Source organism: Lasioglossum baleicum, chromosome 7, assembly GCF_051020765.1.
Source record: "Lasioglossum baleicum chromosome 7, iyLasBale1, whole genome shotgun sequence".
Lineage (NCBI taxonomy): Eukaryota > Metazoa > Arthropoda > Insecta > Hymenoptera > Halictidae > Lasioglossum > Lasioglossum baleicum.
The window spans coordinates 11,599,120-11,620,057 of NC_134935.1; the positions used below are offsets into that span (position 1 = coordinate 11,599,120).

General features: G+C 34.6%; 4 protein-coding genes across 10 annotated transcripts in view; 2 read left to right on the plus strand and 2 right to left on the minus strand.

Moving 5' to 3' along the window:
* The window catches only part of LOC143210268 (uncharacterized), a 37,027-nt gene extending 25,395 nt beyond the window's left edge, over positions 1-11,632 (minus strand). The window contains exons 1-3 of one of the 3 annotated variants that reach the window (XM_076426988.1): positions 11,381-11,632; positions 7,724-8,079; positions 3,244-3,478 (exon numbers count right to left, since the gene is read on the minus strand). In XM_076426988.1, coding sequence (XP_076283103.1) covers positions 3,244-3,271 — 28 coding nt within the window. In that variant the 5' untranslated portion in view covers positions 3,272-3,478; positions 7,724-8,079; positions 11,381-11,632. Of the gene's footprint in view, positions 1-3,243; positions 3,486-7,723; positions 8,080-11,380 lie in introns of all 3 variants that reach the window. The other 2 variants (XM_076426987.1, XM_076426989.1) reach the window with 2 other exon arrangements.
* Positions 11,633-11,688: 56 nt separating this feature from the next.
* Positions 11,689-15,668, plus strand: LOC143210262 (uncharacterized). 2 transcript variants are annotated; one of them, XM_076426971.1, is made up of 9 exons: positions 11,689-11,864; positions 12,842-12,985; positions 13,061-13,264; positions 13,358-13,515; positions 13,990-14,362; positions 14,433-14,723; positions 14,800-15,072; positions 15,172-15,264; positions 15,332-15,668. In XM_076426971.1, exons 3-9 carry the CDS (start codon positions 13,070-13,072, stop codon positions 15,497-15,499), a joined length of 1,551 nt encoding a protein of 516 aa, XP_076283086.1. In that variant the 5' UTR covers positions 11,689-11,864; positions 12,842-12,985; positions 13,061-13,069; the 3' UTR covers positions 15,500-15,668. The 2 variants fall into 2 exon arrangements, with proteins under 2 accessions (XP_076283086.1, XP_076283085.1); XM_076426970.1 differs by lacking the exon at positions 11,689-11,864 and adding an exon at positions 11,876-12,690.
* Positions 15,669-15,694: 26 nt separating this feature from the next.
* On the minus strand, positions 15,695-17,830 carry Coq5 (ubiquinone biosynthesis protein COQ3, mitochondrial). Its single transcript, XM_076426996.1, has 5 exons — positions 17,356-17,830; positions 16,447-16,859; positions 16,289-16,377; positions 15,947-16,070; positions 15,695-15,833 (listed from the first exon to the last, which is right to left on the minus strand). Exons 1-5 carry the CDS (start codon positions 17,516-17,518, stop codon positions 15,744-15,746), a joined length of 879 nt encoding a protein of 292 aa, XP_076283111.1. The 5' UTR covers positions 17,519-17,830; the 3' UTR covers positions 15,695-15,743.
* A 171-nt stretch (positions 17,831-18,001) lies between these two features.
* On the plus strand, positions 18,002-20,660 carry LOC143210274 (transmembrane ascorbate-dependent reductase CYB561). Of its 4 annotated transcripts, XM_076426998.1 has the most exons (7): positions 18,002-18,261; positions 18,415-18,538; positions 18,790-18,914; positions 19,050-19,262; positions 19,344-19,552; positions 19,669-19,826; positions 19,927-20,660. In XM_076426998.1, the coding sequence occupies exons 3-7, from the start codon at positions 18,875-18,877 to the stop codon at positions 20,087-20,089; spliced, it is 783 nt and encodes a 260-aa protein (XP_076283113.1). In that variant the 5' UTR covers positions 18,002-18,261; positions 18,415-18,538; positions 18,790-18,874; the 3' UTR covers positions 20,090-20,660. The 4 variants fall into 4 exon arrangements, with proteins under 4 accessions (XP_076283113.1, XP_076283114.1, XP_076283116.1 ...); XM_076426999.1 differs by lacking the exon at positions 18,790-18,914 and having other exon boundaries at positions 18,003-18,261; XM_076427001.1 differs by lacking the exon at positions 18,415-18,538 and having other exon boundaries at positions 18,004-18,261; positions 18,885-18,914.
* The last annotated feature ends 278 nt before the right edge of the window (positions 20,661-20,938 follow it).

Here is a 20,938-nt window from a genome sequence, read left to right on the forward strand (position 1 = left end):
AGAATTAGTGAATTGCAAAAGTATATTTGAGTAAAACTTGACAATTTGAGTAAAACTGTAGTTACATAGATGAACGAAACACGAATCAATACGGTGCATAATATTTTAGTCAAATTTTTATTCCACCAACCAAATTATTACTCTCGCATCCTGAACGATGCACCGTGACCAGCGATCCAACTGGGAAAAAAGTGGTTTTACGTGATAGAACAACTCGGAAAGATGAAATGATATTGCGCATATGAAATCTCATTTTTAAAGAGATCGAGTATCAACGTGTCCAGCAATTATTGGTTATTTCCGCTGTTGTTCTGAAACAATAGCACCGTTGCTTCGCGATAATTAAAGAGAAATTAATCTACAATACGGTGGATGGATGTCACTAATTCGAAATAATTTAGACATCCGGTAAAATAATGCGGGTATTAAAATGCATTGCGTCTATTGTTCGAGAAAATTCAACAATGGAAGTAATAACTAGACTGTGGATGCTTTATTATTATCTAACGATATGCGAAAAAGAATGATATTACAAAAATCCGCAGTGTAGTACGAAGTACTACCAACTAAAGAGACTGGCTTGTAGCAACATCGCCCTAAAATAACAAGCCTAAGGAAATGTATTTTACACGTAGTTTGATCAAAATCTGATCAGAAAAATACCGAAAAAGTTTCACTATTTTCTTACGTTTTATAACTTTCCGAAGCTTTAACACTTCGACTACCATATATTTGGGTGACGAGATTATTTCTCCAGACTCAACAATGAATGTACTTATGTAAAATATAAAAATGTTGAGAAAATAATTAACACTAACATTAACGATCTCAGTTTTTATTTCCTTAACAATTAAATAACGAAATAGTGAAACTTGTTCTAAATCAACAAATAGCTATATTATCAACACGTTAAATAATTATATTATTAGCATAAATTTGAGAAGGACCGACCCCGATAGTTCACTTAAAGGTTAAATTGCTTTGATTTTACTCAATTCTCGTGGCCACCGAGGTGGCATTTTTGACAAAAATTAATTTTTGTCAAAAATGAAAATGTCGTACGAATACCAGAGACCACACTACAAGAAAGTGTTGTTACGACAGTTTAGTTGTTCTCGCCGAAATGGGGGTGGTAGACAGTGCGAGGGTGGAAAGAGAATGAAAGAAGAACTCGAGTTTTCGAGTACGAGCTGAGTGCAGAACAGAATTGTCACCAAAAAAGTGCACAGAACAAACCAACGAATACGTCCACAAGTGGGGAAAAGGGTTGGGAGAGGAGGCATGATGTCGGAGTCATTAGAAAAGTGCCTAGGGCCTTCGGGGAAGCACCATGATGCAGTTTATTTTAGTTTTGATCCGCACCAGACACGAGCGAGATCTTTTTCGGAAATATTCTTAAACGAACGCATCGTGAAGATTGTTGCTGACAAGCAGCAGCTGACAGAGAATTATGGTGAATTATAATAGAAAATGTTGAGGCAGGCATAGCACAGGTAACGTCGACGATAAGTTAACAAAGAAAGCGTTTCAAACACAACTGATCTTTCAAAATATTTTAAATGCTGCTCGAAGACGTATTTATATCGTATATTCAACACGTTGACTACATGATCACAGTTCCAAAAATCTTTGACAAAATTAAGATAATTGAATTCATGAAAATAGAAGGGGGAAGATTAAAATGAAATTGATTGCTCCTTCAAATCCTAATCCAATATAATTTACTCACAACCACGATAAAAGTGCCGCAATATACCACCACTTTACCACAAAAACATTAGTGTGTACTGAGCTATGTAAAGGAGAGTACATTCCAGCGCGAAACGTGTTAACAATCGACTCGTTTATATTTAGCGATTCATTGAAAGAGCCGAATAAACGGGAGCGGCGCGGCGCGGCATAAAAACGCGTGTTCCCTCTTAAAGGATCCGTTCCTCTTTTCGCAATTTAGAAACTCGATTTCAAATAGCCGCAATCTAATTGCGAGGATCCTTGGGACGTCCTCCGGATGAAAGCAACGTTTTCTTCGGTACCGTTCGGATATTTGGCTGAACCGAATATCGATAAAATATTTAGCTCTAATTCAGAGCTAACGAGCTCTTTCATCTTGGCAGACGTGAAAGAAAATTGGAAGAATATTCCCCGCGGGGAATAAAGAATCCGAGAGACACAGGTAGAGGTGTGCAAGATGTTCAAAGATTTCGGGATTCTCGAATGCCCTGAAATTTTCGAATATATCAGAATTCTCAAAAATTTCGGGATCCTCAAAAATTTCAGAATTCTCTACAGAATTCTCCATAATTTCAGGACCTTCTAAAATTTCGAGATTCCTGAGAATAAACCGAAAAATTAAAATTCCGACATATTCGAGAATGCCAAAATTTTCGAGAACGCCTTTTTCATCGGGTGCCCGACATTTTCGGGTTCTCGACCACCTCTAGAAACAAGCGTCGCGTCGCGTCGCGTCGTAGCTCGCGCGTATTCCAACAGCTCGTTTCCGAAATTTCTTTGGTGGTCTGGCGAGTATCAAGGTCCCGGACGTAAACAATTCGATCGGGTCAAGATTCACTTGGCCGATTTTATCGCTGGCAACGAAATGCCTCCATTTATTACGGATCGGCCGCGTTCCTGACAGAATCGGCGCGTCCGCAACTATACTACGACGCGATCACAATGTTTGTAACACGACAAGAAGTCTGCAGTCTATAACCTCCTCTCGATCAGAATACAAATAAATTCTATTTTCTTTTAGCTAGTTTTCTACAAGCCAGTTCAAATTATTATCTAGTACTGGGACCAATGAGCAATGCAATTTTTAAGTTTCAATGTTCGACGCATCCTGCAGCGTCAGCTCTGCGTTAGAGAATCAAAATATTTTCGATCTTATCGCTTAATTATGTAACAGTCTGACGAAACGTCTTTTACACAGATACTTTCGCGCAAGAAAGCATCGAGCCGCTATATTTAGCTCAGCCCGCTATAACAACTTTTTTTATTAAACATCTGCAACCTCGCGTGAGATTCGTTTCGATATACATACAGTGGCGTGCACAGATGTTTCCGGTGAATTCAAATTTTTGTATGACATTTGGAGAGTGGTGTCTAAAAATATTGTAACTAATAACTCAGTGTAACTGTGTATTATTATCTCCCGATAAAAATTATTGTGACGTTCGCTTCTAGAATTTTTGAAATAATTTGGCAGAGGATTTTTCCGAAGGACAAATGGAAAAAATACTTTACCTCTATCAATGGATGCAGAGGTCGGCATCGATGCGACGAGAGAGTGGATATCAGTGGCAGTGATATCGTAGACTCGAACGAGCCTCCTTGTTGACTTCCTCCTCTTCCTCCTCCTCTTCTTCTTCCTCTTCTTCCTCGTCCTCCTCGTCTTCGTCTTCAGGACGAGGCACGGATCTAGTGGTCATCTCCGTCTCACCCACGGCCACGAGTTCATCCTTATCATGCCCGATATCGCCTACCCTCTCGAACAAAAGAACAGAACAACATTTTCAACTATTATTTACGAATAGTAACAGTCACCGCGCCAGCGTGACCCAAATTGAATTCAATAACATCAAAAAACAGGCTGATCAAATTATTAGAGCCATAATACGAAAAATATATACATTATATATATACTTTTTTGACCCAATGGTAAATTATATCGCCTACAGTGCTGCTAAATGTGCATTTGTCAATTTCAAACATTGGTAGGATTCTTGAGGCTGTTGGCTCACCATTCAACTGATTAAAGGGTAAAAATAAAAATGACGGTATTGTACGGCTGCGAACAATAAGGGAATTTAATGGAGCGATAACTGCGGATTCGTTTTTTTCTGTTTTCAAACGAAACACTTTAATGGAAAAGCTCGACGGAATTGGAATTCCGGCAGATTCCCCAAGAGCTGCTTATAAATAGAGTTCCAGAAGCCCGGAAAACCAGCCTGAGAAATAAGAATTCGAAAAATTCCGTCCGACCACCGGACTGGAATTCCGGTGATTCGCGGGGAATTGTCGTTGCCACGATTTGTGAACGTTATCTTGAATTATCCAAGCCGAACGGACTATCGGCGGGGCTAGTTTCAAATATTTCAAGAGCCCTGTGATTCGAAGGGATCGATTCTTTCGAATCGATGTCGACGGCAGATGAAACACTCGAGCAGTCTTTCGAAATTGTTGCATTGTGTGCTGGGAGAACCTGCTTTCATCGATTCGCCCACGAAGTCGCGGAATTTCTCGGACCTTTTTTTAGAAATGATCATTGTTATCATCTTAACCAAAGGGTATGCAGAGGAATTTCGAATTTTTTTTCTCAATTTTGTTCACAACTCCATATCATTAAAATGTATTCTTATCAGTTAATTAAAATATTAGCAATGTGACGTTATTAATGGGAGAATTCAAAAATAATTCGGAATCATTCACTAGAATAATATAAAAAGAGAGACTCGAAGATTTGAGTAATTTTGCCAGCAGAATTTCTTTGGCCAATCTTGCATGAAATCGATTCGCGACACCAGCAACAAGCTAATAAAAGTTTAACGATGTTGAACAGATTCGGTTCATCTCTGTTTACTGAATAAATATGATTTGTTTATGCACACGTGACCGTGTGTACTCTCTATCTCTACCTCTCTGATGAATAATCAATTGCCTTTCGGAATTTAATTATGCGGTGCAATAATGAAATATACAACAACGATGATAATAGCAAGGGACTTCCAGATCCAATACAAACAGTAGGCCTAGAAAATTGGCATATGATCCACATTACAGTTGAAACAATAACCAATATGGTGATGCACTAATGAAGTTTAAAATAAGGTCAATTCGTCATAAATGCATAAAATCCGCAGTCTATTTATTACATATTTATTTATCCATGGCTATAGTGCAACATTTTTTTTGCCACGGTTTTTCGAGCTCCAAAAAGCTCAGATATCTTAAATTCGAATTTATGGACACGGTAACCATGGGCGTAGAGATTGAACAACCACGATACCGTTAATAAGCCCCGGCCAGCTGATAACTGATAACGTTTTTGCATCGTTTCGATCCATCGAATTAACGGGGGCTGGAGCAATCTGCGGATAAAAGGTGTAAAGATAGGAGGTTACCGGGCGTTGTTTGATGACGAGCTCGAGTGGATAATTGATAATAACCAATCGACAGGTTCCGATATTTATGGAGCACTCTTTGCGAGTCGCACGCACTTCCTTCCTGAACTTTTTAACACTTACTGTCCCGTGCGTTATCAATGCAAGCTATACTACTAACGGCCACACACAGTGTTCCCCCTAAGAGATGATAATGGCGGCGGGAAACGTGGGAGTATTCAAATAAATCGATATTTTTCCTAGACTTGTTTCCGTTCTTCCCGAATCGGTACAAAAATCGAGCACTTGCGCCACTGATCAAATCATATATTATTGTGCAAAGATTTTTAAAAATCAGTTAATTTAATCAGTCACTTCGAAAGACCTACGATCATGCTAAAAGCCACAAACACCTCTCTTTTAAATATTTAACAAACATTTGAAGTTTTCTCTCCGGATAAATGATAACACATAGTTCTCGGAAACCCGTATATAATTTTAATTGTCCACACTGTAGTCGGAAACGCTTGAAAATCTAATTAATTAAATATGGAATGGAACGCAAGTGTACGAGATTCAGTGGATTAAAACGCACTGAGTGGAACGTTAATTATTACTGAGAAATGCGCAAATCGTTGGTTGAATAGTGAGCGTTGCGTATTGCATAAACAATTTGTTTCGACTTTAGCGTCGGCGAATTACAAATAACGTCGTAACGTGTTCTTTGCGTTCAAACTATTATACGATAAATCACGTTTGTAGAGCTTGTGGAACAAAAATACGAGAAATGTTTTCTAAGAAGATTATTGAATAACTGCATCAACAAATAAAATTTTCATATTGCATTCAATATGCATTTTAAGAAAGTCTATACACATTACATCTGTCAGCAGTCTTATCGAATGGAGATTACAAAGATACATTAAACTATTCAATTTGTTCGTGTATTCGTCTCACCGTTTGCACGTAAAAAAAGCAAGCTGTATTTATGAAAACAACTCCGACGAGAATTTTTGGAAGAACCGATTAACAGCTTTAATTATACGCTGGACCGGTCAAACAAACTCGAAATTATATAATTATGAACAAGTATACACACCTCTGGTATTTTTTTTTTTACTTTCGTCTGTTATCGCGTGTAATCTTATTAGTTTACGTACATTTTAAGCAAAAGTTCAAATGAATTTATAAAACCGGGGACCATGTTACCACCCCTTCTAATAACTTTGAAGTGATCGACCTGATCAATAACTTTGATCAGAATAAAAAAATAACATTGATTCCCGTGTTCCATTCTTGTCCCGCATTCTCTAATGTTCCTCGCGACAAAGTTCGCGGCGGAGTATCGCATAATAAGGGCTGCAATAGCGTACAGAGGACTGGGGGAGGCTCATGCCTGTGCACTCCGCAGCTCTAGAATGCTCGAGAGGAGGCCAAGAGCCCTGAAAGGTATCACTGCTAATTTCTTTTAAAGAGAAACACGTCCTCGGTTCGCCAAGAGAGTCCCGCCCCCTCGCTTTTCTGATGTTGATAACGTTTTCTGCTGGAACACCTATTTCGGGTCTGAGTCTGGGTCTCGGTCTCGGTCGGAACATTCGCGGATACCTCATGACTCCAGTCTCTCAAACTATCCTGCGACTGCATAGCAGTTCAATCTCTTTGCTCCCGCAACCCCTTTATCATAAATCTCTTTGCTACTTCAACCCCCTCATCATAATTCTTTTTGCTCCTCCCACCCTTCAGGAACTTGTTTCACAAAAATTTTCAACCGTAGTTGCGCACTTTCTTTAATCTTACAGTTGATAAACGATGCATCAACGCATTTGACGTGATAAAAGAATCAAATAGCCGATTGTAACACTTATTTATGTTTCAACTTTCTCTGAAACAGTAACATGGAAGACCAAGCGAAGTCTTCGAGTATTGGCAAACCCTTCAATTTTTCAAGTATCTTTTTCCGTCCATTCCGGTATATCTAAAATATTAGGTTGGCAAGGAAGTTCTCTTCCTGTGAGCATTGTTCTGGAAAAATATTCACTTCAACGAAACAAAGAAAGTTTCAACGACTTTGGTCCACCGCGCGGCTATATTGAATAAAATTTAAGTCGCCGACGACTGGCAAACCGTTTAATGTCGCAGAAAATTGCACTAACTACTCTTAATATCTCCACGATTTTTTTCTACAAACGAAATAAACAATGGTTATGCGCTCAGACTCTCTATCGCATTTAATCATTCTCAATAACAAATTAACATTTCACAGTAAATGTTATCAGAAAACTATTAATAGGTTATCGGATGATCGTCTTACATCACAGAGATGAAGATAGATCGTTCAGAGACTCGCGATCAAAAATTCCTTAAGAAATCCGTATTTGCGAATCGTAGATTTCTGAAAATTGTCGGGGAACCCGGGGAAGCGAGACAGGCTCTTACATCAACCCAGATGAGCAACCAACCGTGAAGATGAGCGATTCAAAATAATTTCGAAAAAATATACGAAACGTATTGATGCTTCAATCTAGCGAGATAAAGGGTTCTCGGTTTGATTAAAAGGGGAGTTTTAATATCCGAAAAAGAAGGAGGGTACGTGGGAGCGGGATGAAAACAAAGAAGAAACTCACCTCTTCACGAAGTGCCTTCTGTCTTCATCATTGAGGAGGCGACCGTCTCCAGAGTGTGGTTCGTAGTTTTCAACTTTTCCTTCCTAGGAGCCTCCTTTGTCGCACATTGTTTCGGTGTTTGCAAGTACATATTACCCTCTCCCCGAACTTTCGCTATTGCCTGCTCTCCCCGTTATCACATTTCAAACGTCACTCTCCGAAGCACCGGGGACGGTTTTCAATTCACTTTAAGAAAGTCAATTTCTCGGGGAACATTTTCCTTCCCGGCCACCCTCGCTCTTCCCCGTGAACAGTTCACGCGTCTTTATTCTTCATCCTTCACTAGTATCGTTCTCTGCACTTCGATCAACGTTCACCTGTTAACCAAAGAACACGAGTTAACACTGGTTCTCATCCCCCATAATGCTTCACACCCCTCAGCTTAACCACTCCCACCATGATATATTTTATGGTTACAGTGATTAGAACTTCTTCTTTATTGTTTTTTATTTTTATTGTGCGCCTACGCAATTCTCTAATTACTCTATTTAGTAATTAACTGACGTTTGACGAGCTACAAAACCAAATCGTAGAGGTGAATTTAAACAACAAGAACACTGCGTAATAATAATTACATAATAATTGTCTGAATTTCTGGGCCGAGGATGTTATCTCGTTAATTTTGACAGACGTTAATCTTTAGAACAGTGTTTTATTTGCAAATAGTTCGCCTTTATTTTGGAATGTTTCGCCGTATTGATTTTCCACGAGGGAGTAGGCTAAATGATTCAAATACATTTATTTCTTGATCAACTTGCATACGAATAAAAAATCAACGATGTTCGTATACGAATAAAAAATCAACGATGTTCGTATACGAATAAAAATTCCATCGTGCATCGCAGATTTATTTGAATTTGTAATTTTAAATATAAGCTCCTTTGCATCGACGAGTATTATTGTAAAAGTTTGATGAAATATTGAAATGGAGTTCCAGCAGAATGATCAGCAGCAGCAATGATAAATCTCCTTAATATTTTAAGATACACTAGAGTGTTTTGTGCGAAATACGTGGCTTCACTGGTGAGACATTCCCAAAGGGGTAGCAATAACCCTCTCACATCGTGATCATAAAAATTCAACATACTAATTTTTTACCTTCTTTTACTACAGTAATTTAAAAAGCCGTTAGAGATATTTCTTTAAAAAGCGAACGTAATTATGTACATCCGTGGCGTCCGTTCGTCTCTGGAGCAATGATCATTCCTTTGATCAATGATTTCGAATGTGTGATAATTTCAGATTAATTAAACACCTCCTTAATTTCGCTCGAATCAAATATTAAATATACAATTTTCGTTTTCTGTTATAAAACGCGATAAATTATCAAACCCCGCTAATAAGTGAACATAACAATCATTGCATGATTGTTAATAATTATATAATAAAAATATTTTATTAAAATATATAATAATTATATTATATGTTATATATAATTATATAAAAAATTCTGCGAAGAATTTTAGATAAGCAAAAACGAATTAAAAATGGTTCATCAAATTTTATAAATGAATATAAATTAATATCAAAATATTTGATTTGCAATTTGATAAATTCTCCCAGAGAGAGAATCGTACTCTGTCATTAAATAAATTAATGAAACTTCGTGACGTAGAGTTACATTTTCGTGATCTTTGCATTTTTCGTCTGCTTAGCGTTCTGTTAAACATTCCAAATGCTTTCCGCAGGAAAAAAACGCAGATTACAATTAGAGTAATAGCTACCTGAATGCTACTCAACGCATCACCATATATTCCACCGTATATGTCATAAATTGCATTCCCGACCACGCGCGATGCACAATCCATATTGCACACGCTCGCACATAAATAAACGACAAGTCCTAGGTAGTATGGAAATTAATACATAATTCTAAAGGTAATACTGCCATCGTTCCACCTGTCCCGTCGAGCCCAGGATCATTTACCACCAAGTAACGCGATATCCCTTCGAATTAAATTAATCAGAACTCGCTATTGTTGATAGGATTCCGCAGCGAAACATTCAAGCTTGGTATACAAAATTGTAACAAGAAACAAAAGGAATCGAACTCTTTTTCTTCACAATTTAAATAACATATTTTTTCTATGGACAAGTGAATAAAAATTTGAAAAATTTAATTGTAAAATTACGTTGTAATGATAAAGAGAACTGCGAAGAAATTGGTATTCTCGATGACATTATTTAATGGCAAAGATGTTTTTTTGATGAAAATGAATGGATATTGTTACTTAGGTAGATAGAGATACTCCAAAATAAATGAGAAGCAAATTATAAAATTTTTCGCTAAGAAATAGACTTTGTTCCGAACAAAAGTATTTGCAATGTCATTCCTGTAAACAAATAAAGTAATTTTTTTCATTTCATTGAAGCTGACGACACATTACAATTTTTATTGAACTTCCATCATTCATAAATTAACATTCAATTAGTCCTTGAATCACAAAAGAGAAATGGTAAAAACAGATACCAAATGTTTCAGCTAACAGATTGAAAATTAAAAATTCCGTTTCCCGCTTTTAATTAACCTTTGATCACAAACACAATACAAATCGAGCATATTCGACAAAAATGAACATTACATTTTTTTTTTCATTAAACACTTCCTCGATTTATTGATCCAAGAATATTAAATAGAAATCTATAAAATTTTTCGATGGAGGAAATAGAGAGTGTAAAGATTCAAATTAATATTTATTTAATAATATGATTCGAGACGGAAACGGACATCAGCAAAAATAAACGAAAATCGACGGGATTTTCTGTCGAAAGAATCGAAAGCGAATCGAATATTACGGAAATACGTGAAAATGATTTATTACGAGAAATCATCGGGAGAATCCGTGACCGCACATACATATTTCGCACGCATACGTTACTTGTTACGCGCGAATAGCAACAATAAATAACTGGGGGGAAGGGGTGGAAAACATTAAAACCGTTTATCATATTGTTCTATCGCAAATCCGCGGATCCTACGACCTCGTCTGCATTCTCAATTTTGGCGGTTACATACTTCCAAAAACATCTTGACCGTACCTATACATACTGCATACACGGATATCTGCACATATGCTTCTCATATAACACTCTTTCACGCACGTAACACCTACACGAGCTCATATCACACTATTAATATAAAATGAAATATTTTCAAAGCTCTACTCATACGAGACACCTAATTCCTCAACTCCGTTTAACCCGTTAATATTTGTTCACCGTAGAAAAACCCCCATATTAAATCAATATTTCAATTTATGCACCGGAGCTAATTAAATTTTGATAATGTTCCACTGGAAGTTCATATCTTGCGTCCCGATAAAAAAGACGCTTCGTATTAATCAAAATACAATTTCGCAGACAACGAACATAATCCTGCGGTACTAGATCAATTGAAAGGAAGACATTCCCCCTCGTCTGAATTTCTGGCACATTAATTTTTAATTTCTGCTCGATCGTATTCGTGTTTCGAGTGCTAATCGTTCCATTCGAAATTGGAGAGCCTTCGTTTACCTATTGCACACTTCCGCACGGATACATTGTACATTGTACGTGTACAGATACATGGGGATGTGTGCACATATACACGCATTTGTATTTTACATTGGCCATACGTACCTCCTACGGCACGTTATAGGTCGGCGTGCGGGTTCACTTGAAACGATACAGCGCACATTCACGAATCATATCACACACAAGAATTATATCGTCGCCGCCAGAGAAAAACAGACCGGATGACATGGAAAATAAAAGGGAGAGGGGTAAAAATCACTTTCCGGTACACATCCACGGTACGAGCTCGCGCGGCCTACTGAAACGTCAGAAGGCATGCGTTGCCCTGACGGCTGGCTTTCTCCTTTCCCCCTCCTCGTCGAATCCCCACTAAGGGTAGCTCACCCCCACTAGGGTTGTCAGGAAAGATGTACGTTCGAAGGACTAAAAATAGGCTTGAATAAACTGGTTCTGCGGGGATGAAACTCATTGTAGAATGATAAAATTGTGATAACAATGACGGGATGCCGGCGACGATACCACGGCGCCTTTGAACACGACGTAACGGAACTAATCGACACCATAAATAGTAGTGACGCCGACGATCACGGTGGGAAATTACGAAAATCAAGTACCATTAACAACCACTTAAATCTTTAAATATAACCCACTATTTTCCAGAAATATTGCAACCGGATTTTTCAAGTTCTAATATATTCCAGATATTATTTCGATATAATTCTCAATATTAATATAACGCAAATATTTAAGATAAATTGTCTCCATATCGATTCTAATTGTCTATTTCTTTTTTGTTTCAGTGACGTAAGTATGTAAATTCTTTCGTTGACAAAAGATATTTCATAAAATATAAGGTATATTTTAATTCGCTACTTGATATATAAGATATCAATCGATATCATTGATCGTCATTTTTTAAATATCAGATTATGACGTATTTGTTTAACCCGTTTCAGAATATTTGTAATCGCAATACACGTACATAAATTTATTCGAACTCGAATTTTTAGATATCTGCACTTAAAGATATTAAACTCAGAAGTTATAAAATAAAATCTTTTCTATTACAAAGATTTACATATTGCTAATTTTCATGGGTTCCCCGTTCACTCATGAAAAGAACACTGACCCTGTAAAGATTTCTGTAGTAACTTTAACTTCTCCCTAGCCATTTGCTGAACCAGCTCTGGCTAAACTGGTCTGCTTGGAAACTATATATGTATATTGAACACCATCGGAATTTAGCGCGGCTATAACAATTCTCTGTGATAGAACTGGATAGAACTGTCACAACAATAGCCATGACCGAGAATTTATTTAAATGTTTAAAAGCTAAGTTGAAATCGGAATTCTATGTAATGAATGATGACTGGTTAAGTGATTGCATAGAATTCTACTTACAGCAAAACCAAAATGTAAATAATAATATACAACCTATACATAACCCACAACGTTTAAGCTATTTTATTGCTTACATCTACTACGAATGTTTACATCTATGTACTTTTTGTTATATTTAATTTTATCAGGTTTCGTGAATGATTGAAAATACGTTTTTATTTTCAGTCGAGTAACCAAGAGATTTTACAATTTGTAAAAGTACAGTGGCAACTCAGTGACTTACGTGAAATTAATAATGAAAACGGAAGTTTACCACGCAATATTTCACAGCAGAAATCTACTATATTGCCTGAAAATTATATTCTCCAGGTATGTGAATGTTTATTATATTCGTTGAACAAGTTATCGGTTTATTAAAACATTATATATTCCTTCTTATTTAAGGTGGAACAAATGTATGATATTGCAACGTCCAAATATAAACAATTACAACAAATCAGAAATACTCATGTGTCAGAGGTAGATCCAACCGAAGCAGAGAAATTAGAAAAATGGGAACCTCCAAAAAAAAGAATGTTCCAATTAAAATTAACAGATGGAGTACAAGATATAATTGGAATCGAATACAGTCAAATATCCCTATTAAATGTATATTATCCAACATTACAGTTGCACCATATTCTTTTACATTTGTTACTAAATTTCTTCAATTTTAAATAAGTGGTTTTCGTCCTTTTAAAGGAAATGTTATTACCAGGGTACAAAGTTATGGTAATAGGACCAGTAAGATGCCGTAGAGGAGTTTTATTGCTAGAAGGAACAAAATTGAAAAAAATTGGTGGTGAAGTGGATAGTTTACTAATTCCTAATGCTTTAGAAAATATTTTAGCTCGAGCTTTGTAAGTAATATATAATGACTTAAATATTTCAGTAAAAATCAATTTTGTATTGTACTTACAAGGGAAGGACCCTAATTTTAGTATTAGTATTTTTTGTGAGACGATGGTATGTGGATCCCTAGTTGTCTGCACAATATTAGGTGTAGTTACTCAATAGTTTTAAAGATATAAACAATTAAGCTTCCATACCTTGCAGCTATTCCATAATTTGCAGCTCAAGTTGTCGAAGTTCCATTAGCGTGTAAACAGGTTGCATGAAAGTTCAATTGTTTATATCTTTAAAACTATTGAGTAACTACACCTAATATTTTACAGACATCATTAGGGATCCATATACCATCGTCTCACAAAAGATTATCAAAATCGAAGTCGGGCACTTGGGGTCCTTTCCTTGTTAGTATATTTGCAATGCTCCTAGCAGTGAATGAAAATTAGAGTTCAGATATTGAATAGGATACAATTATTTTTCCACAGAAATATTAAAGAGAATCCAGACCCTTATGGCGATAATGAGTCGAAATCGAATAACGATAAACAAAAAGAAAAACCTGTAAATGAACTGGAAAATACCTTCTTTGAAGAAGAATTTGAGATAAACTTGGATGAAGTTTCCAAAATTGAACACCTGCACAAGAAAGATCATCAGCAGCCACATACCAATACATTACAAATAGGAACCATGAAAGAAAATTCTTTTATCAATACCAATATTGAAGAAGGAAACAACTACAATCGCACAGTGAAAACGGAAAGTGAAAACTTTCTTATTAATACTGTAGAGAAGGAAAGTGATTATAGGTGTACAGAGGAAAAAATCTTTGAAGACGACGATTGTTTCTTAGAAATGGTTAACTATTTATAATATAATTTTGACGATTTATCTAATTTGATTTCGAAATTATTAAATTCAATTTCAGGTCGACGAAGAACAATTAGTTGAATCACAACGGAAACGAAACATTTTAGCTCCATTCAGAGCTCTACCAAAAGAAGAAGATGACGATCTAATTATAATAAATGACAATGACATAGTTGAAGAGATAAAGTATGAAAGTGTGGAAAAATCGGTAGTGAAACAAGAAAACACTTCTCGTTCAAACGTACCATGGTTTTCCAATAATAGGAGCTCATCGACAAATCAATCTACTTCGAAATCGTGTGATAAACTGTCAGAAATATCTAAGCCCTTCACTGGATTAAAGAGACTAGTATGTGTTACTGGATAATCAAATATAATTATTTCAATGTTATTCTTGGACATAGTTTTACAAAGTAATTTTTTAGAGTCCATTGTCTCCATCCGATCACGTAACGAAGAAGAGAGGCAAAATTGATAGAAAAATTACCGAATTTACAGAAAAACCTATTTCTCCAGATCCAAACATTTGTGATTTTATTTATGATATAAACAATGACATTATAACAGAATTGACTCGTAAAACGATTTGTGGGCGCGTAGAAGACCTTGGGAAACTATCGAAACAAAACTTGGTTTGGATTTTGGATGCTACTCTAGTGGATGGTACTGGAAAAATGGAAGTTGCTTTCTCGAATAAGGCGAGTAATTACAAATCATTAACATTTATATTAATTGTGAAATATGTCTCTTTTTTCTCTTTATTAAGTGCATTTTAAATGAATTTGTAAATATTTCAGGTTCTTGAAAATTTATTAGGGTTCAGTGTACAGGAATTTTCGTTAAAGAAGAAATTAAAAAAAAATCCTGAAATCGAACGTGAACTAAGAATGGTATATATTGTTCAATATTTTTTTCCAATTTAATAATTCAGTCAATATTTTATGTTAAATGTTTCAGAGTTTTCGTAGTGCAGAACAAAAAATAAAAACCTTACATGACCTCCTAGAATTGGAATTAGATGTCAATAAAAAACCGACAGTGATCAAAATCACTGATGTAACTCAAGAACAAAGATATCTAATTGACAAACAATTAAAATCCTTTCTAAGGAAAAATAATATTTAAAATCTAATTTATTTTTAATATTAATATACAGTAATTTAATTATACAATGTTCTATTTGTTACCTTGTATTTATGTAAGCGAAATAAGTATAATTATATTCTTAAAAAACAGAATTGGATTTAGTAAAATTATATTGTACATTATTATCAATATACAAAATTTGTAATTACATGGTCTACCTAATTACTGAACATTATTTAAGTATATTTACAAAATTAATACAAAATAACATTACCTGAACATATTATAATTTAAATCCTGAATGAATAGATACAACTCCACAGGTTAAATTTTCGTAAGTTACATTTCGAAATCCTGCTTCTTCTATCATTTCCTAAAACAATAGTTAAATGAAATTTACCATTTCTGTTTTAAGTATTATAATATGGGTTTATATTACATGTACTATTTTTAATATGTGAATTTTACTATACTATTAAACTTTACCTTAAAACATTCTTGTTTTGGGAACTTTCTGATACTTTCAACAAGGTATTGATAAGCCTGCCATTCCCCTGCTATAAGAGTACCCAAGACAGGTATCACTTGAAACGAATATTGGTCGTAAAACCTGTGCAGAAATTTTATGCTGTAGTATATTCCCATTACTATATATGTATATATATGTACATATATATACACGAGAACCCGAAAATGTTGGGTCAGGGCAGATCGAGAATTTTGCTCGGAATCGAGACAGGTTCTTGAAAATTTTGGGATTCTCGAATATACCAGGATTCCCACACACCTCTACTCACAAATCAAGATAAAATACAAACAAATACATACCATCTCAAGGCATCATTGTCTACATGACTAAACTCTAAACACATAAAACGACCACCTGGTGTAAGCACTCGATATGCCTCAGAAAGCACCTAAAAGTATTACTATTTTATATTTGTAATGACTTCAATATAGGGTGGCAACAATGAAATTTGATTCACCTTATCAATATGTGTAACATTCCTTATCCCAAAAGCAATTGTGTAAGCTGTGTACGAATCATTAGAAAAAGGAAGTTCCTCTGCGTTGCATTGCTTCCAATCGATTGCAACATTATCTTGGCCAAGCCAACCTTGCCTTTTTGCTCTAATTTTTCCTACTTCTAACATATTCTCATTTATGTCGCAGACAGTTACAGAACTATTTAAACCTTGGTAGTTCGTTGTTTTTTTCAAATACTGTAAATATCTGAATGTTATGTCTCCTGTGCCTCCAGCTGAATCTAGTAATTTACTTCCATGAGTTGGTCCAAGTCTCTGAATGAATTTGTCTTTCCAAATACGATGAATTCCTAAACTCATAGCATCATTCATCTGATCGTAGGAATTTGCCACCTTCTCGAATACTGTGTACACTAAAGAAATAATTTTATAAATTATTTTAACAAATGTTTGAGTTAAAACTAAATCATTTATTTACTATCATCAATGTAATATATTAAACGTGTGTCGTATTCCAGATGAGGGATTAATAAACATTGTAGGTTTATGATAAAGAAAACACTAGTTTATTAATAAAACTCCTCAACTATAACTCCGATCACAAATTACGAGAAGCGTGTTACAGAGTATGGTTCATCGGAAGTTTGACAACTCGAGATAGACAAAAATTTGAAAGAGCGAGATCTTAGTTGCACTGAGGTTTCTACTAAAAAAAGCCCGGTTCAGTCTTTTGCGCGAACTTAAATAAAAGTCCCCTAAAGGGAGAGGTAGATGACTACAATGATGTGTCACAGTGCTGATTTTTGTGTGACTAAGGGTAGTGACCGGTCGAGGTTCACTGACGAAAACATCTTAGTTACTATTTATCATAAAATAAATAGTTGGTCATCCAACACGTGTAACATTTACCTTCTCTTACTTTCTCGCTTTCTTTAACAGTTTTATATCCGAAATGTGTTGTCCTTTCATTGCTATCGCTTGTAGCAGCAGATTCCGAAAAATACTTCTCACAGGAAAATATTACTCTCCTGTTTTTAAACAAACTTTGAAACAATCTTCCTTTCTCAATCATTTTGAAATGTTTCAAAATGTTTGAAATGTTTCAACAATGTAAACTGTGATCATAACCGGTAAACAATGAAAAATGAAATATTTGTTCCCCGTTTTGATAAGTGCAATTTTGTAGGTTAACTTCAAATTTCAATTGTTTACTTCAGATGGCGCGTCCAGTCCCGAACTTGTATAAGAAGTTAAATTGCAAAGTGCATCTATGGTATTTGTAGTTTAGAGAATGATTGTATGCGAAAAATTCCATTGTTGATGTCCATTAATTTTTAAGAGAGATCAAAATTAATTCTGTTGCATAATTCAATACAATTCCTTCTCTATCGCACCATTTCCGTGAAATATTTCAATATTATGTTTTCAATATAAACCTATTATCACCGACGAGATATCTTATCTCGTCGGTGCTATTATACAAGGTCACTGATATACATACATATATATATATATATATATATATATACAATCTGTTTCAGCTTTTTCCATGAAAATTGATTTCTAACGAATGCATTGTTTTAATTTTATTTGTTTTCCCATTTTTATTCTTTATGAAATATAGTTAAAATGAAATTGAAACTACTAATATTTACTGTATAATTATTATCAGTTGCTGTGTTGATCAAAAGTGCGATACGTTTAAACATACTAGTGTATAGAATTGCGAAAAATCGATAATTTATTTTACGTCATCGGCGCAATACGTGGTACCAGTTGATATTCGCTTCAAACTTTCTCGTTGTGAATCTACAGGTAAATCGTCAAATTTTATATTTTGCTGTTCATTAAACAAGACTTTGTTGTCTTTTCCTTTCAATTCAATTAATATGCACTCCACACTGTCCGATATCATTGTGTATACATAATATTTCATGAAATCTAACCTACTTTGTAAACCATTATTAGCGACATTAATGTGACTGACACTTGTTGAAACTCGTTCAAGAAATACAGTTCATAAATCAAGAAATAATACATATTGAATGAGAAGTGTAAATATTGTTAAATTTATGACTTCAAGAAATGAAAGGTATTCAAAGATGTTACTGATTATAATTATCATTACATTATGTTTAACTATTTTTGAAAAATTAATCAATGTTTGTTATATGTAATATGTAATAGATTGCGAATATTATTTTTAAGAAACTAGTTATTTTTAAAAGTAAATGTTATTTGAACTTATAAATATTTATAAAAATGTAAACTGTTTAAACATAATGTTCTTAAGTAGAAACCTAATAGACTATACATAAATAAAGAATTCATTACAAATAATAGGTGGATTATTCCAAGCAGAGTATTGCATAAATAAAGAATATTTAGAGTTTTGTTGAATAAAGAGTTCATTTTATTTAATTGTACCATGCCAACAGACTATCCATATGATTATCAAGTGTGTTTAGGTATGTTTTATTTAATTTTATTTTGCAAAATATATTATGCATTCTGAAAAAAAATTGATATATTTTCTCAATAATATTTGGTTCGTTCCAACACTTTGTAACTTCAATGGAATAATTATTACATTAATTTTGCAGACATGGAGCAAATCGGAGAACAACCTGTGTCTTTAGAGGGTTTCAATCCTCTTACAATTATCATGGAAGTTCTTGGAGCTATATTGATAATCTTCGTTGCTGTTTGGTGTAACAATTATAGAGGTGGTTTTGCTTGGAGATCTAATCCAATGTTAGAATTTAATTGGCATCCTTTGTTAATGGTGATTGGATTTGTCTTCCTTTATGCAAATGGTACTGTTTTGAGTTCTTATAATTATTAAAATCAAGCCTATCTTCATTTCATGTTTTGTTTAATGTTCCTCATGCTTTCAGGGATGTTGATATATAGAACTCAAAGAAACGCTCGAAAACGTCGCCTGAAGTTAATTCACGGCAGCATAATGCTATTAATAATTGTATTAGTAATAATTGCTCTAGTCGCTGTGTTTGATAGTCACAACTTAAATCCAAAGCCAATTCCAAACATGTACAGTCTCCACAGTTGGGTCGGACTTACTAGTGTAATTTTGTTCTGCTGCCAGGTATGAGAGAAATGATGTTTATGATTTGAATAGTATGTAATTCCATTCAAATTATTATTATAATATTTTGAAACTTTATGTGACGAGTACAACAATGAATTGTTGTAATGTTTCAGTGGGTTGCTGGATTTTCGTCTTTTTTCTACCCTGGATTACAAGTTCCGCTACGTGCATCCTATATGCCCATTCATGTATACTTTGGTATTGCAGGCTTTGTTGGTGTAATTGCCTCTTGTCTTTTGGGTCTTAATGAAAAGGCCATCTTCACATTAAAGTAAGTAGTTTCTTAGTCCTTACCATCCATGTAAAATTTGCACTTTTTCATTATAATAGATTCATATCTTATTTAATATAATATTTTATATAATTTTTAGTGGCGATTACTCAAAGCTTGTAGGCGAAGCTCTCGTGATTAATGTAATTGGACTCCTAATAGTTCTCTTTGGTGGAGTGACTGTTTATCTAGTATCACAGCAACGATACAAGCGCGTTCCCAAACCTGAAGACGAATCTCTAGTTAGAGGAACAAGTCAGTAAACACTGATGACAGCACAAAAATTCGAAAACATTTCTAAATTTTCCAAGGAAAGTCCTTGATATATTTATGTATGGTATATATCTATAATAATCTATATATATCTATATATACATATCAGATCTTCCACATTTTTATGCTATTTACAAAATATTTGAATCGTTTATATACACAGTTTCAATTTAACATTTTTAATTGACTTATATATAGAACTGTACTTAACGTCGACCTTACATTGCCGATATTACTATACAAGGTTTTACTAATATATACAATTGTATATTTTTACTCCACTTGAAGTTTTAATAGTTATATTGTTTTTACATAACTATGGTGCTACTTAATAATTTTATTTACTACGGAAGCAATATTGGAACTAGTTCTAAGTTACTAATGTATAACAGTGTTCAAACTTCGTTTACTTCTATGCTTATACAATCGTTGGTGTAAAAAAATGGTGTGAATCTACAAAGATTGCGTATTACACTGTGATTATCAAAATAAATGTATATTTATTGTCAAAAATATATAATCCTCGCACATGTATGTTTCAAGCAATTTCGTGATTTTCATTTCATATGATTTTTAGTCCATCTGGAGTACAGGGACACGTAGATGCATAATAGTTTCCAGCCGTGCCCAAGTCTCGAGTCATAAAATATTAAATTCGCGAAAAAGATACTATAGAAAGACTCTAAAAAATGGTATCAACTAAAATCGATCGCAGCGTAGACCCGAACAGAAATTCGAGTCGTCCATACAATAATCATATATTTCCTCCAAACAATTAATAAGGGTGAATCGTTGAGTATTTATATATGCGCAGTAAAAACCACGTAAAAAGCTATCCT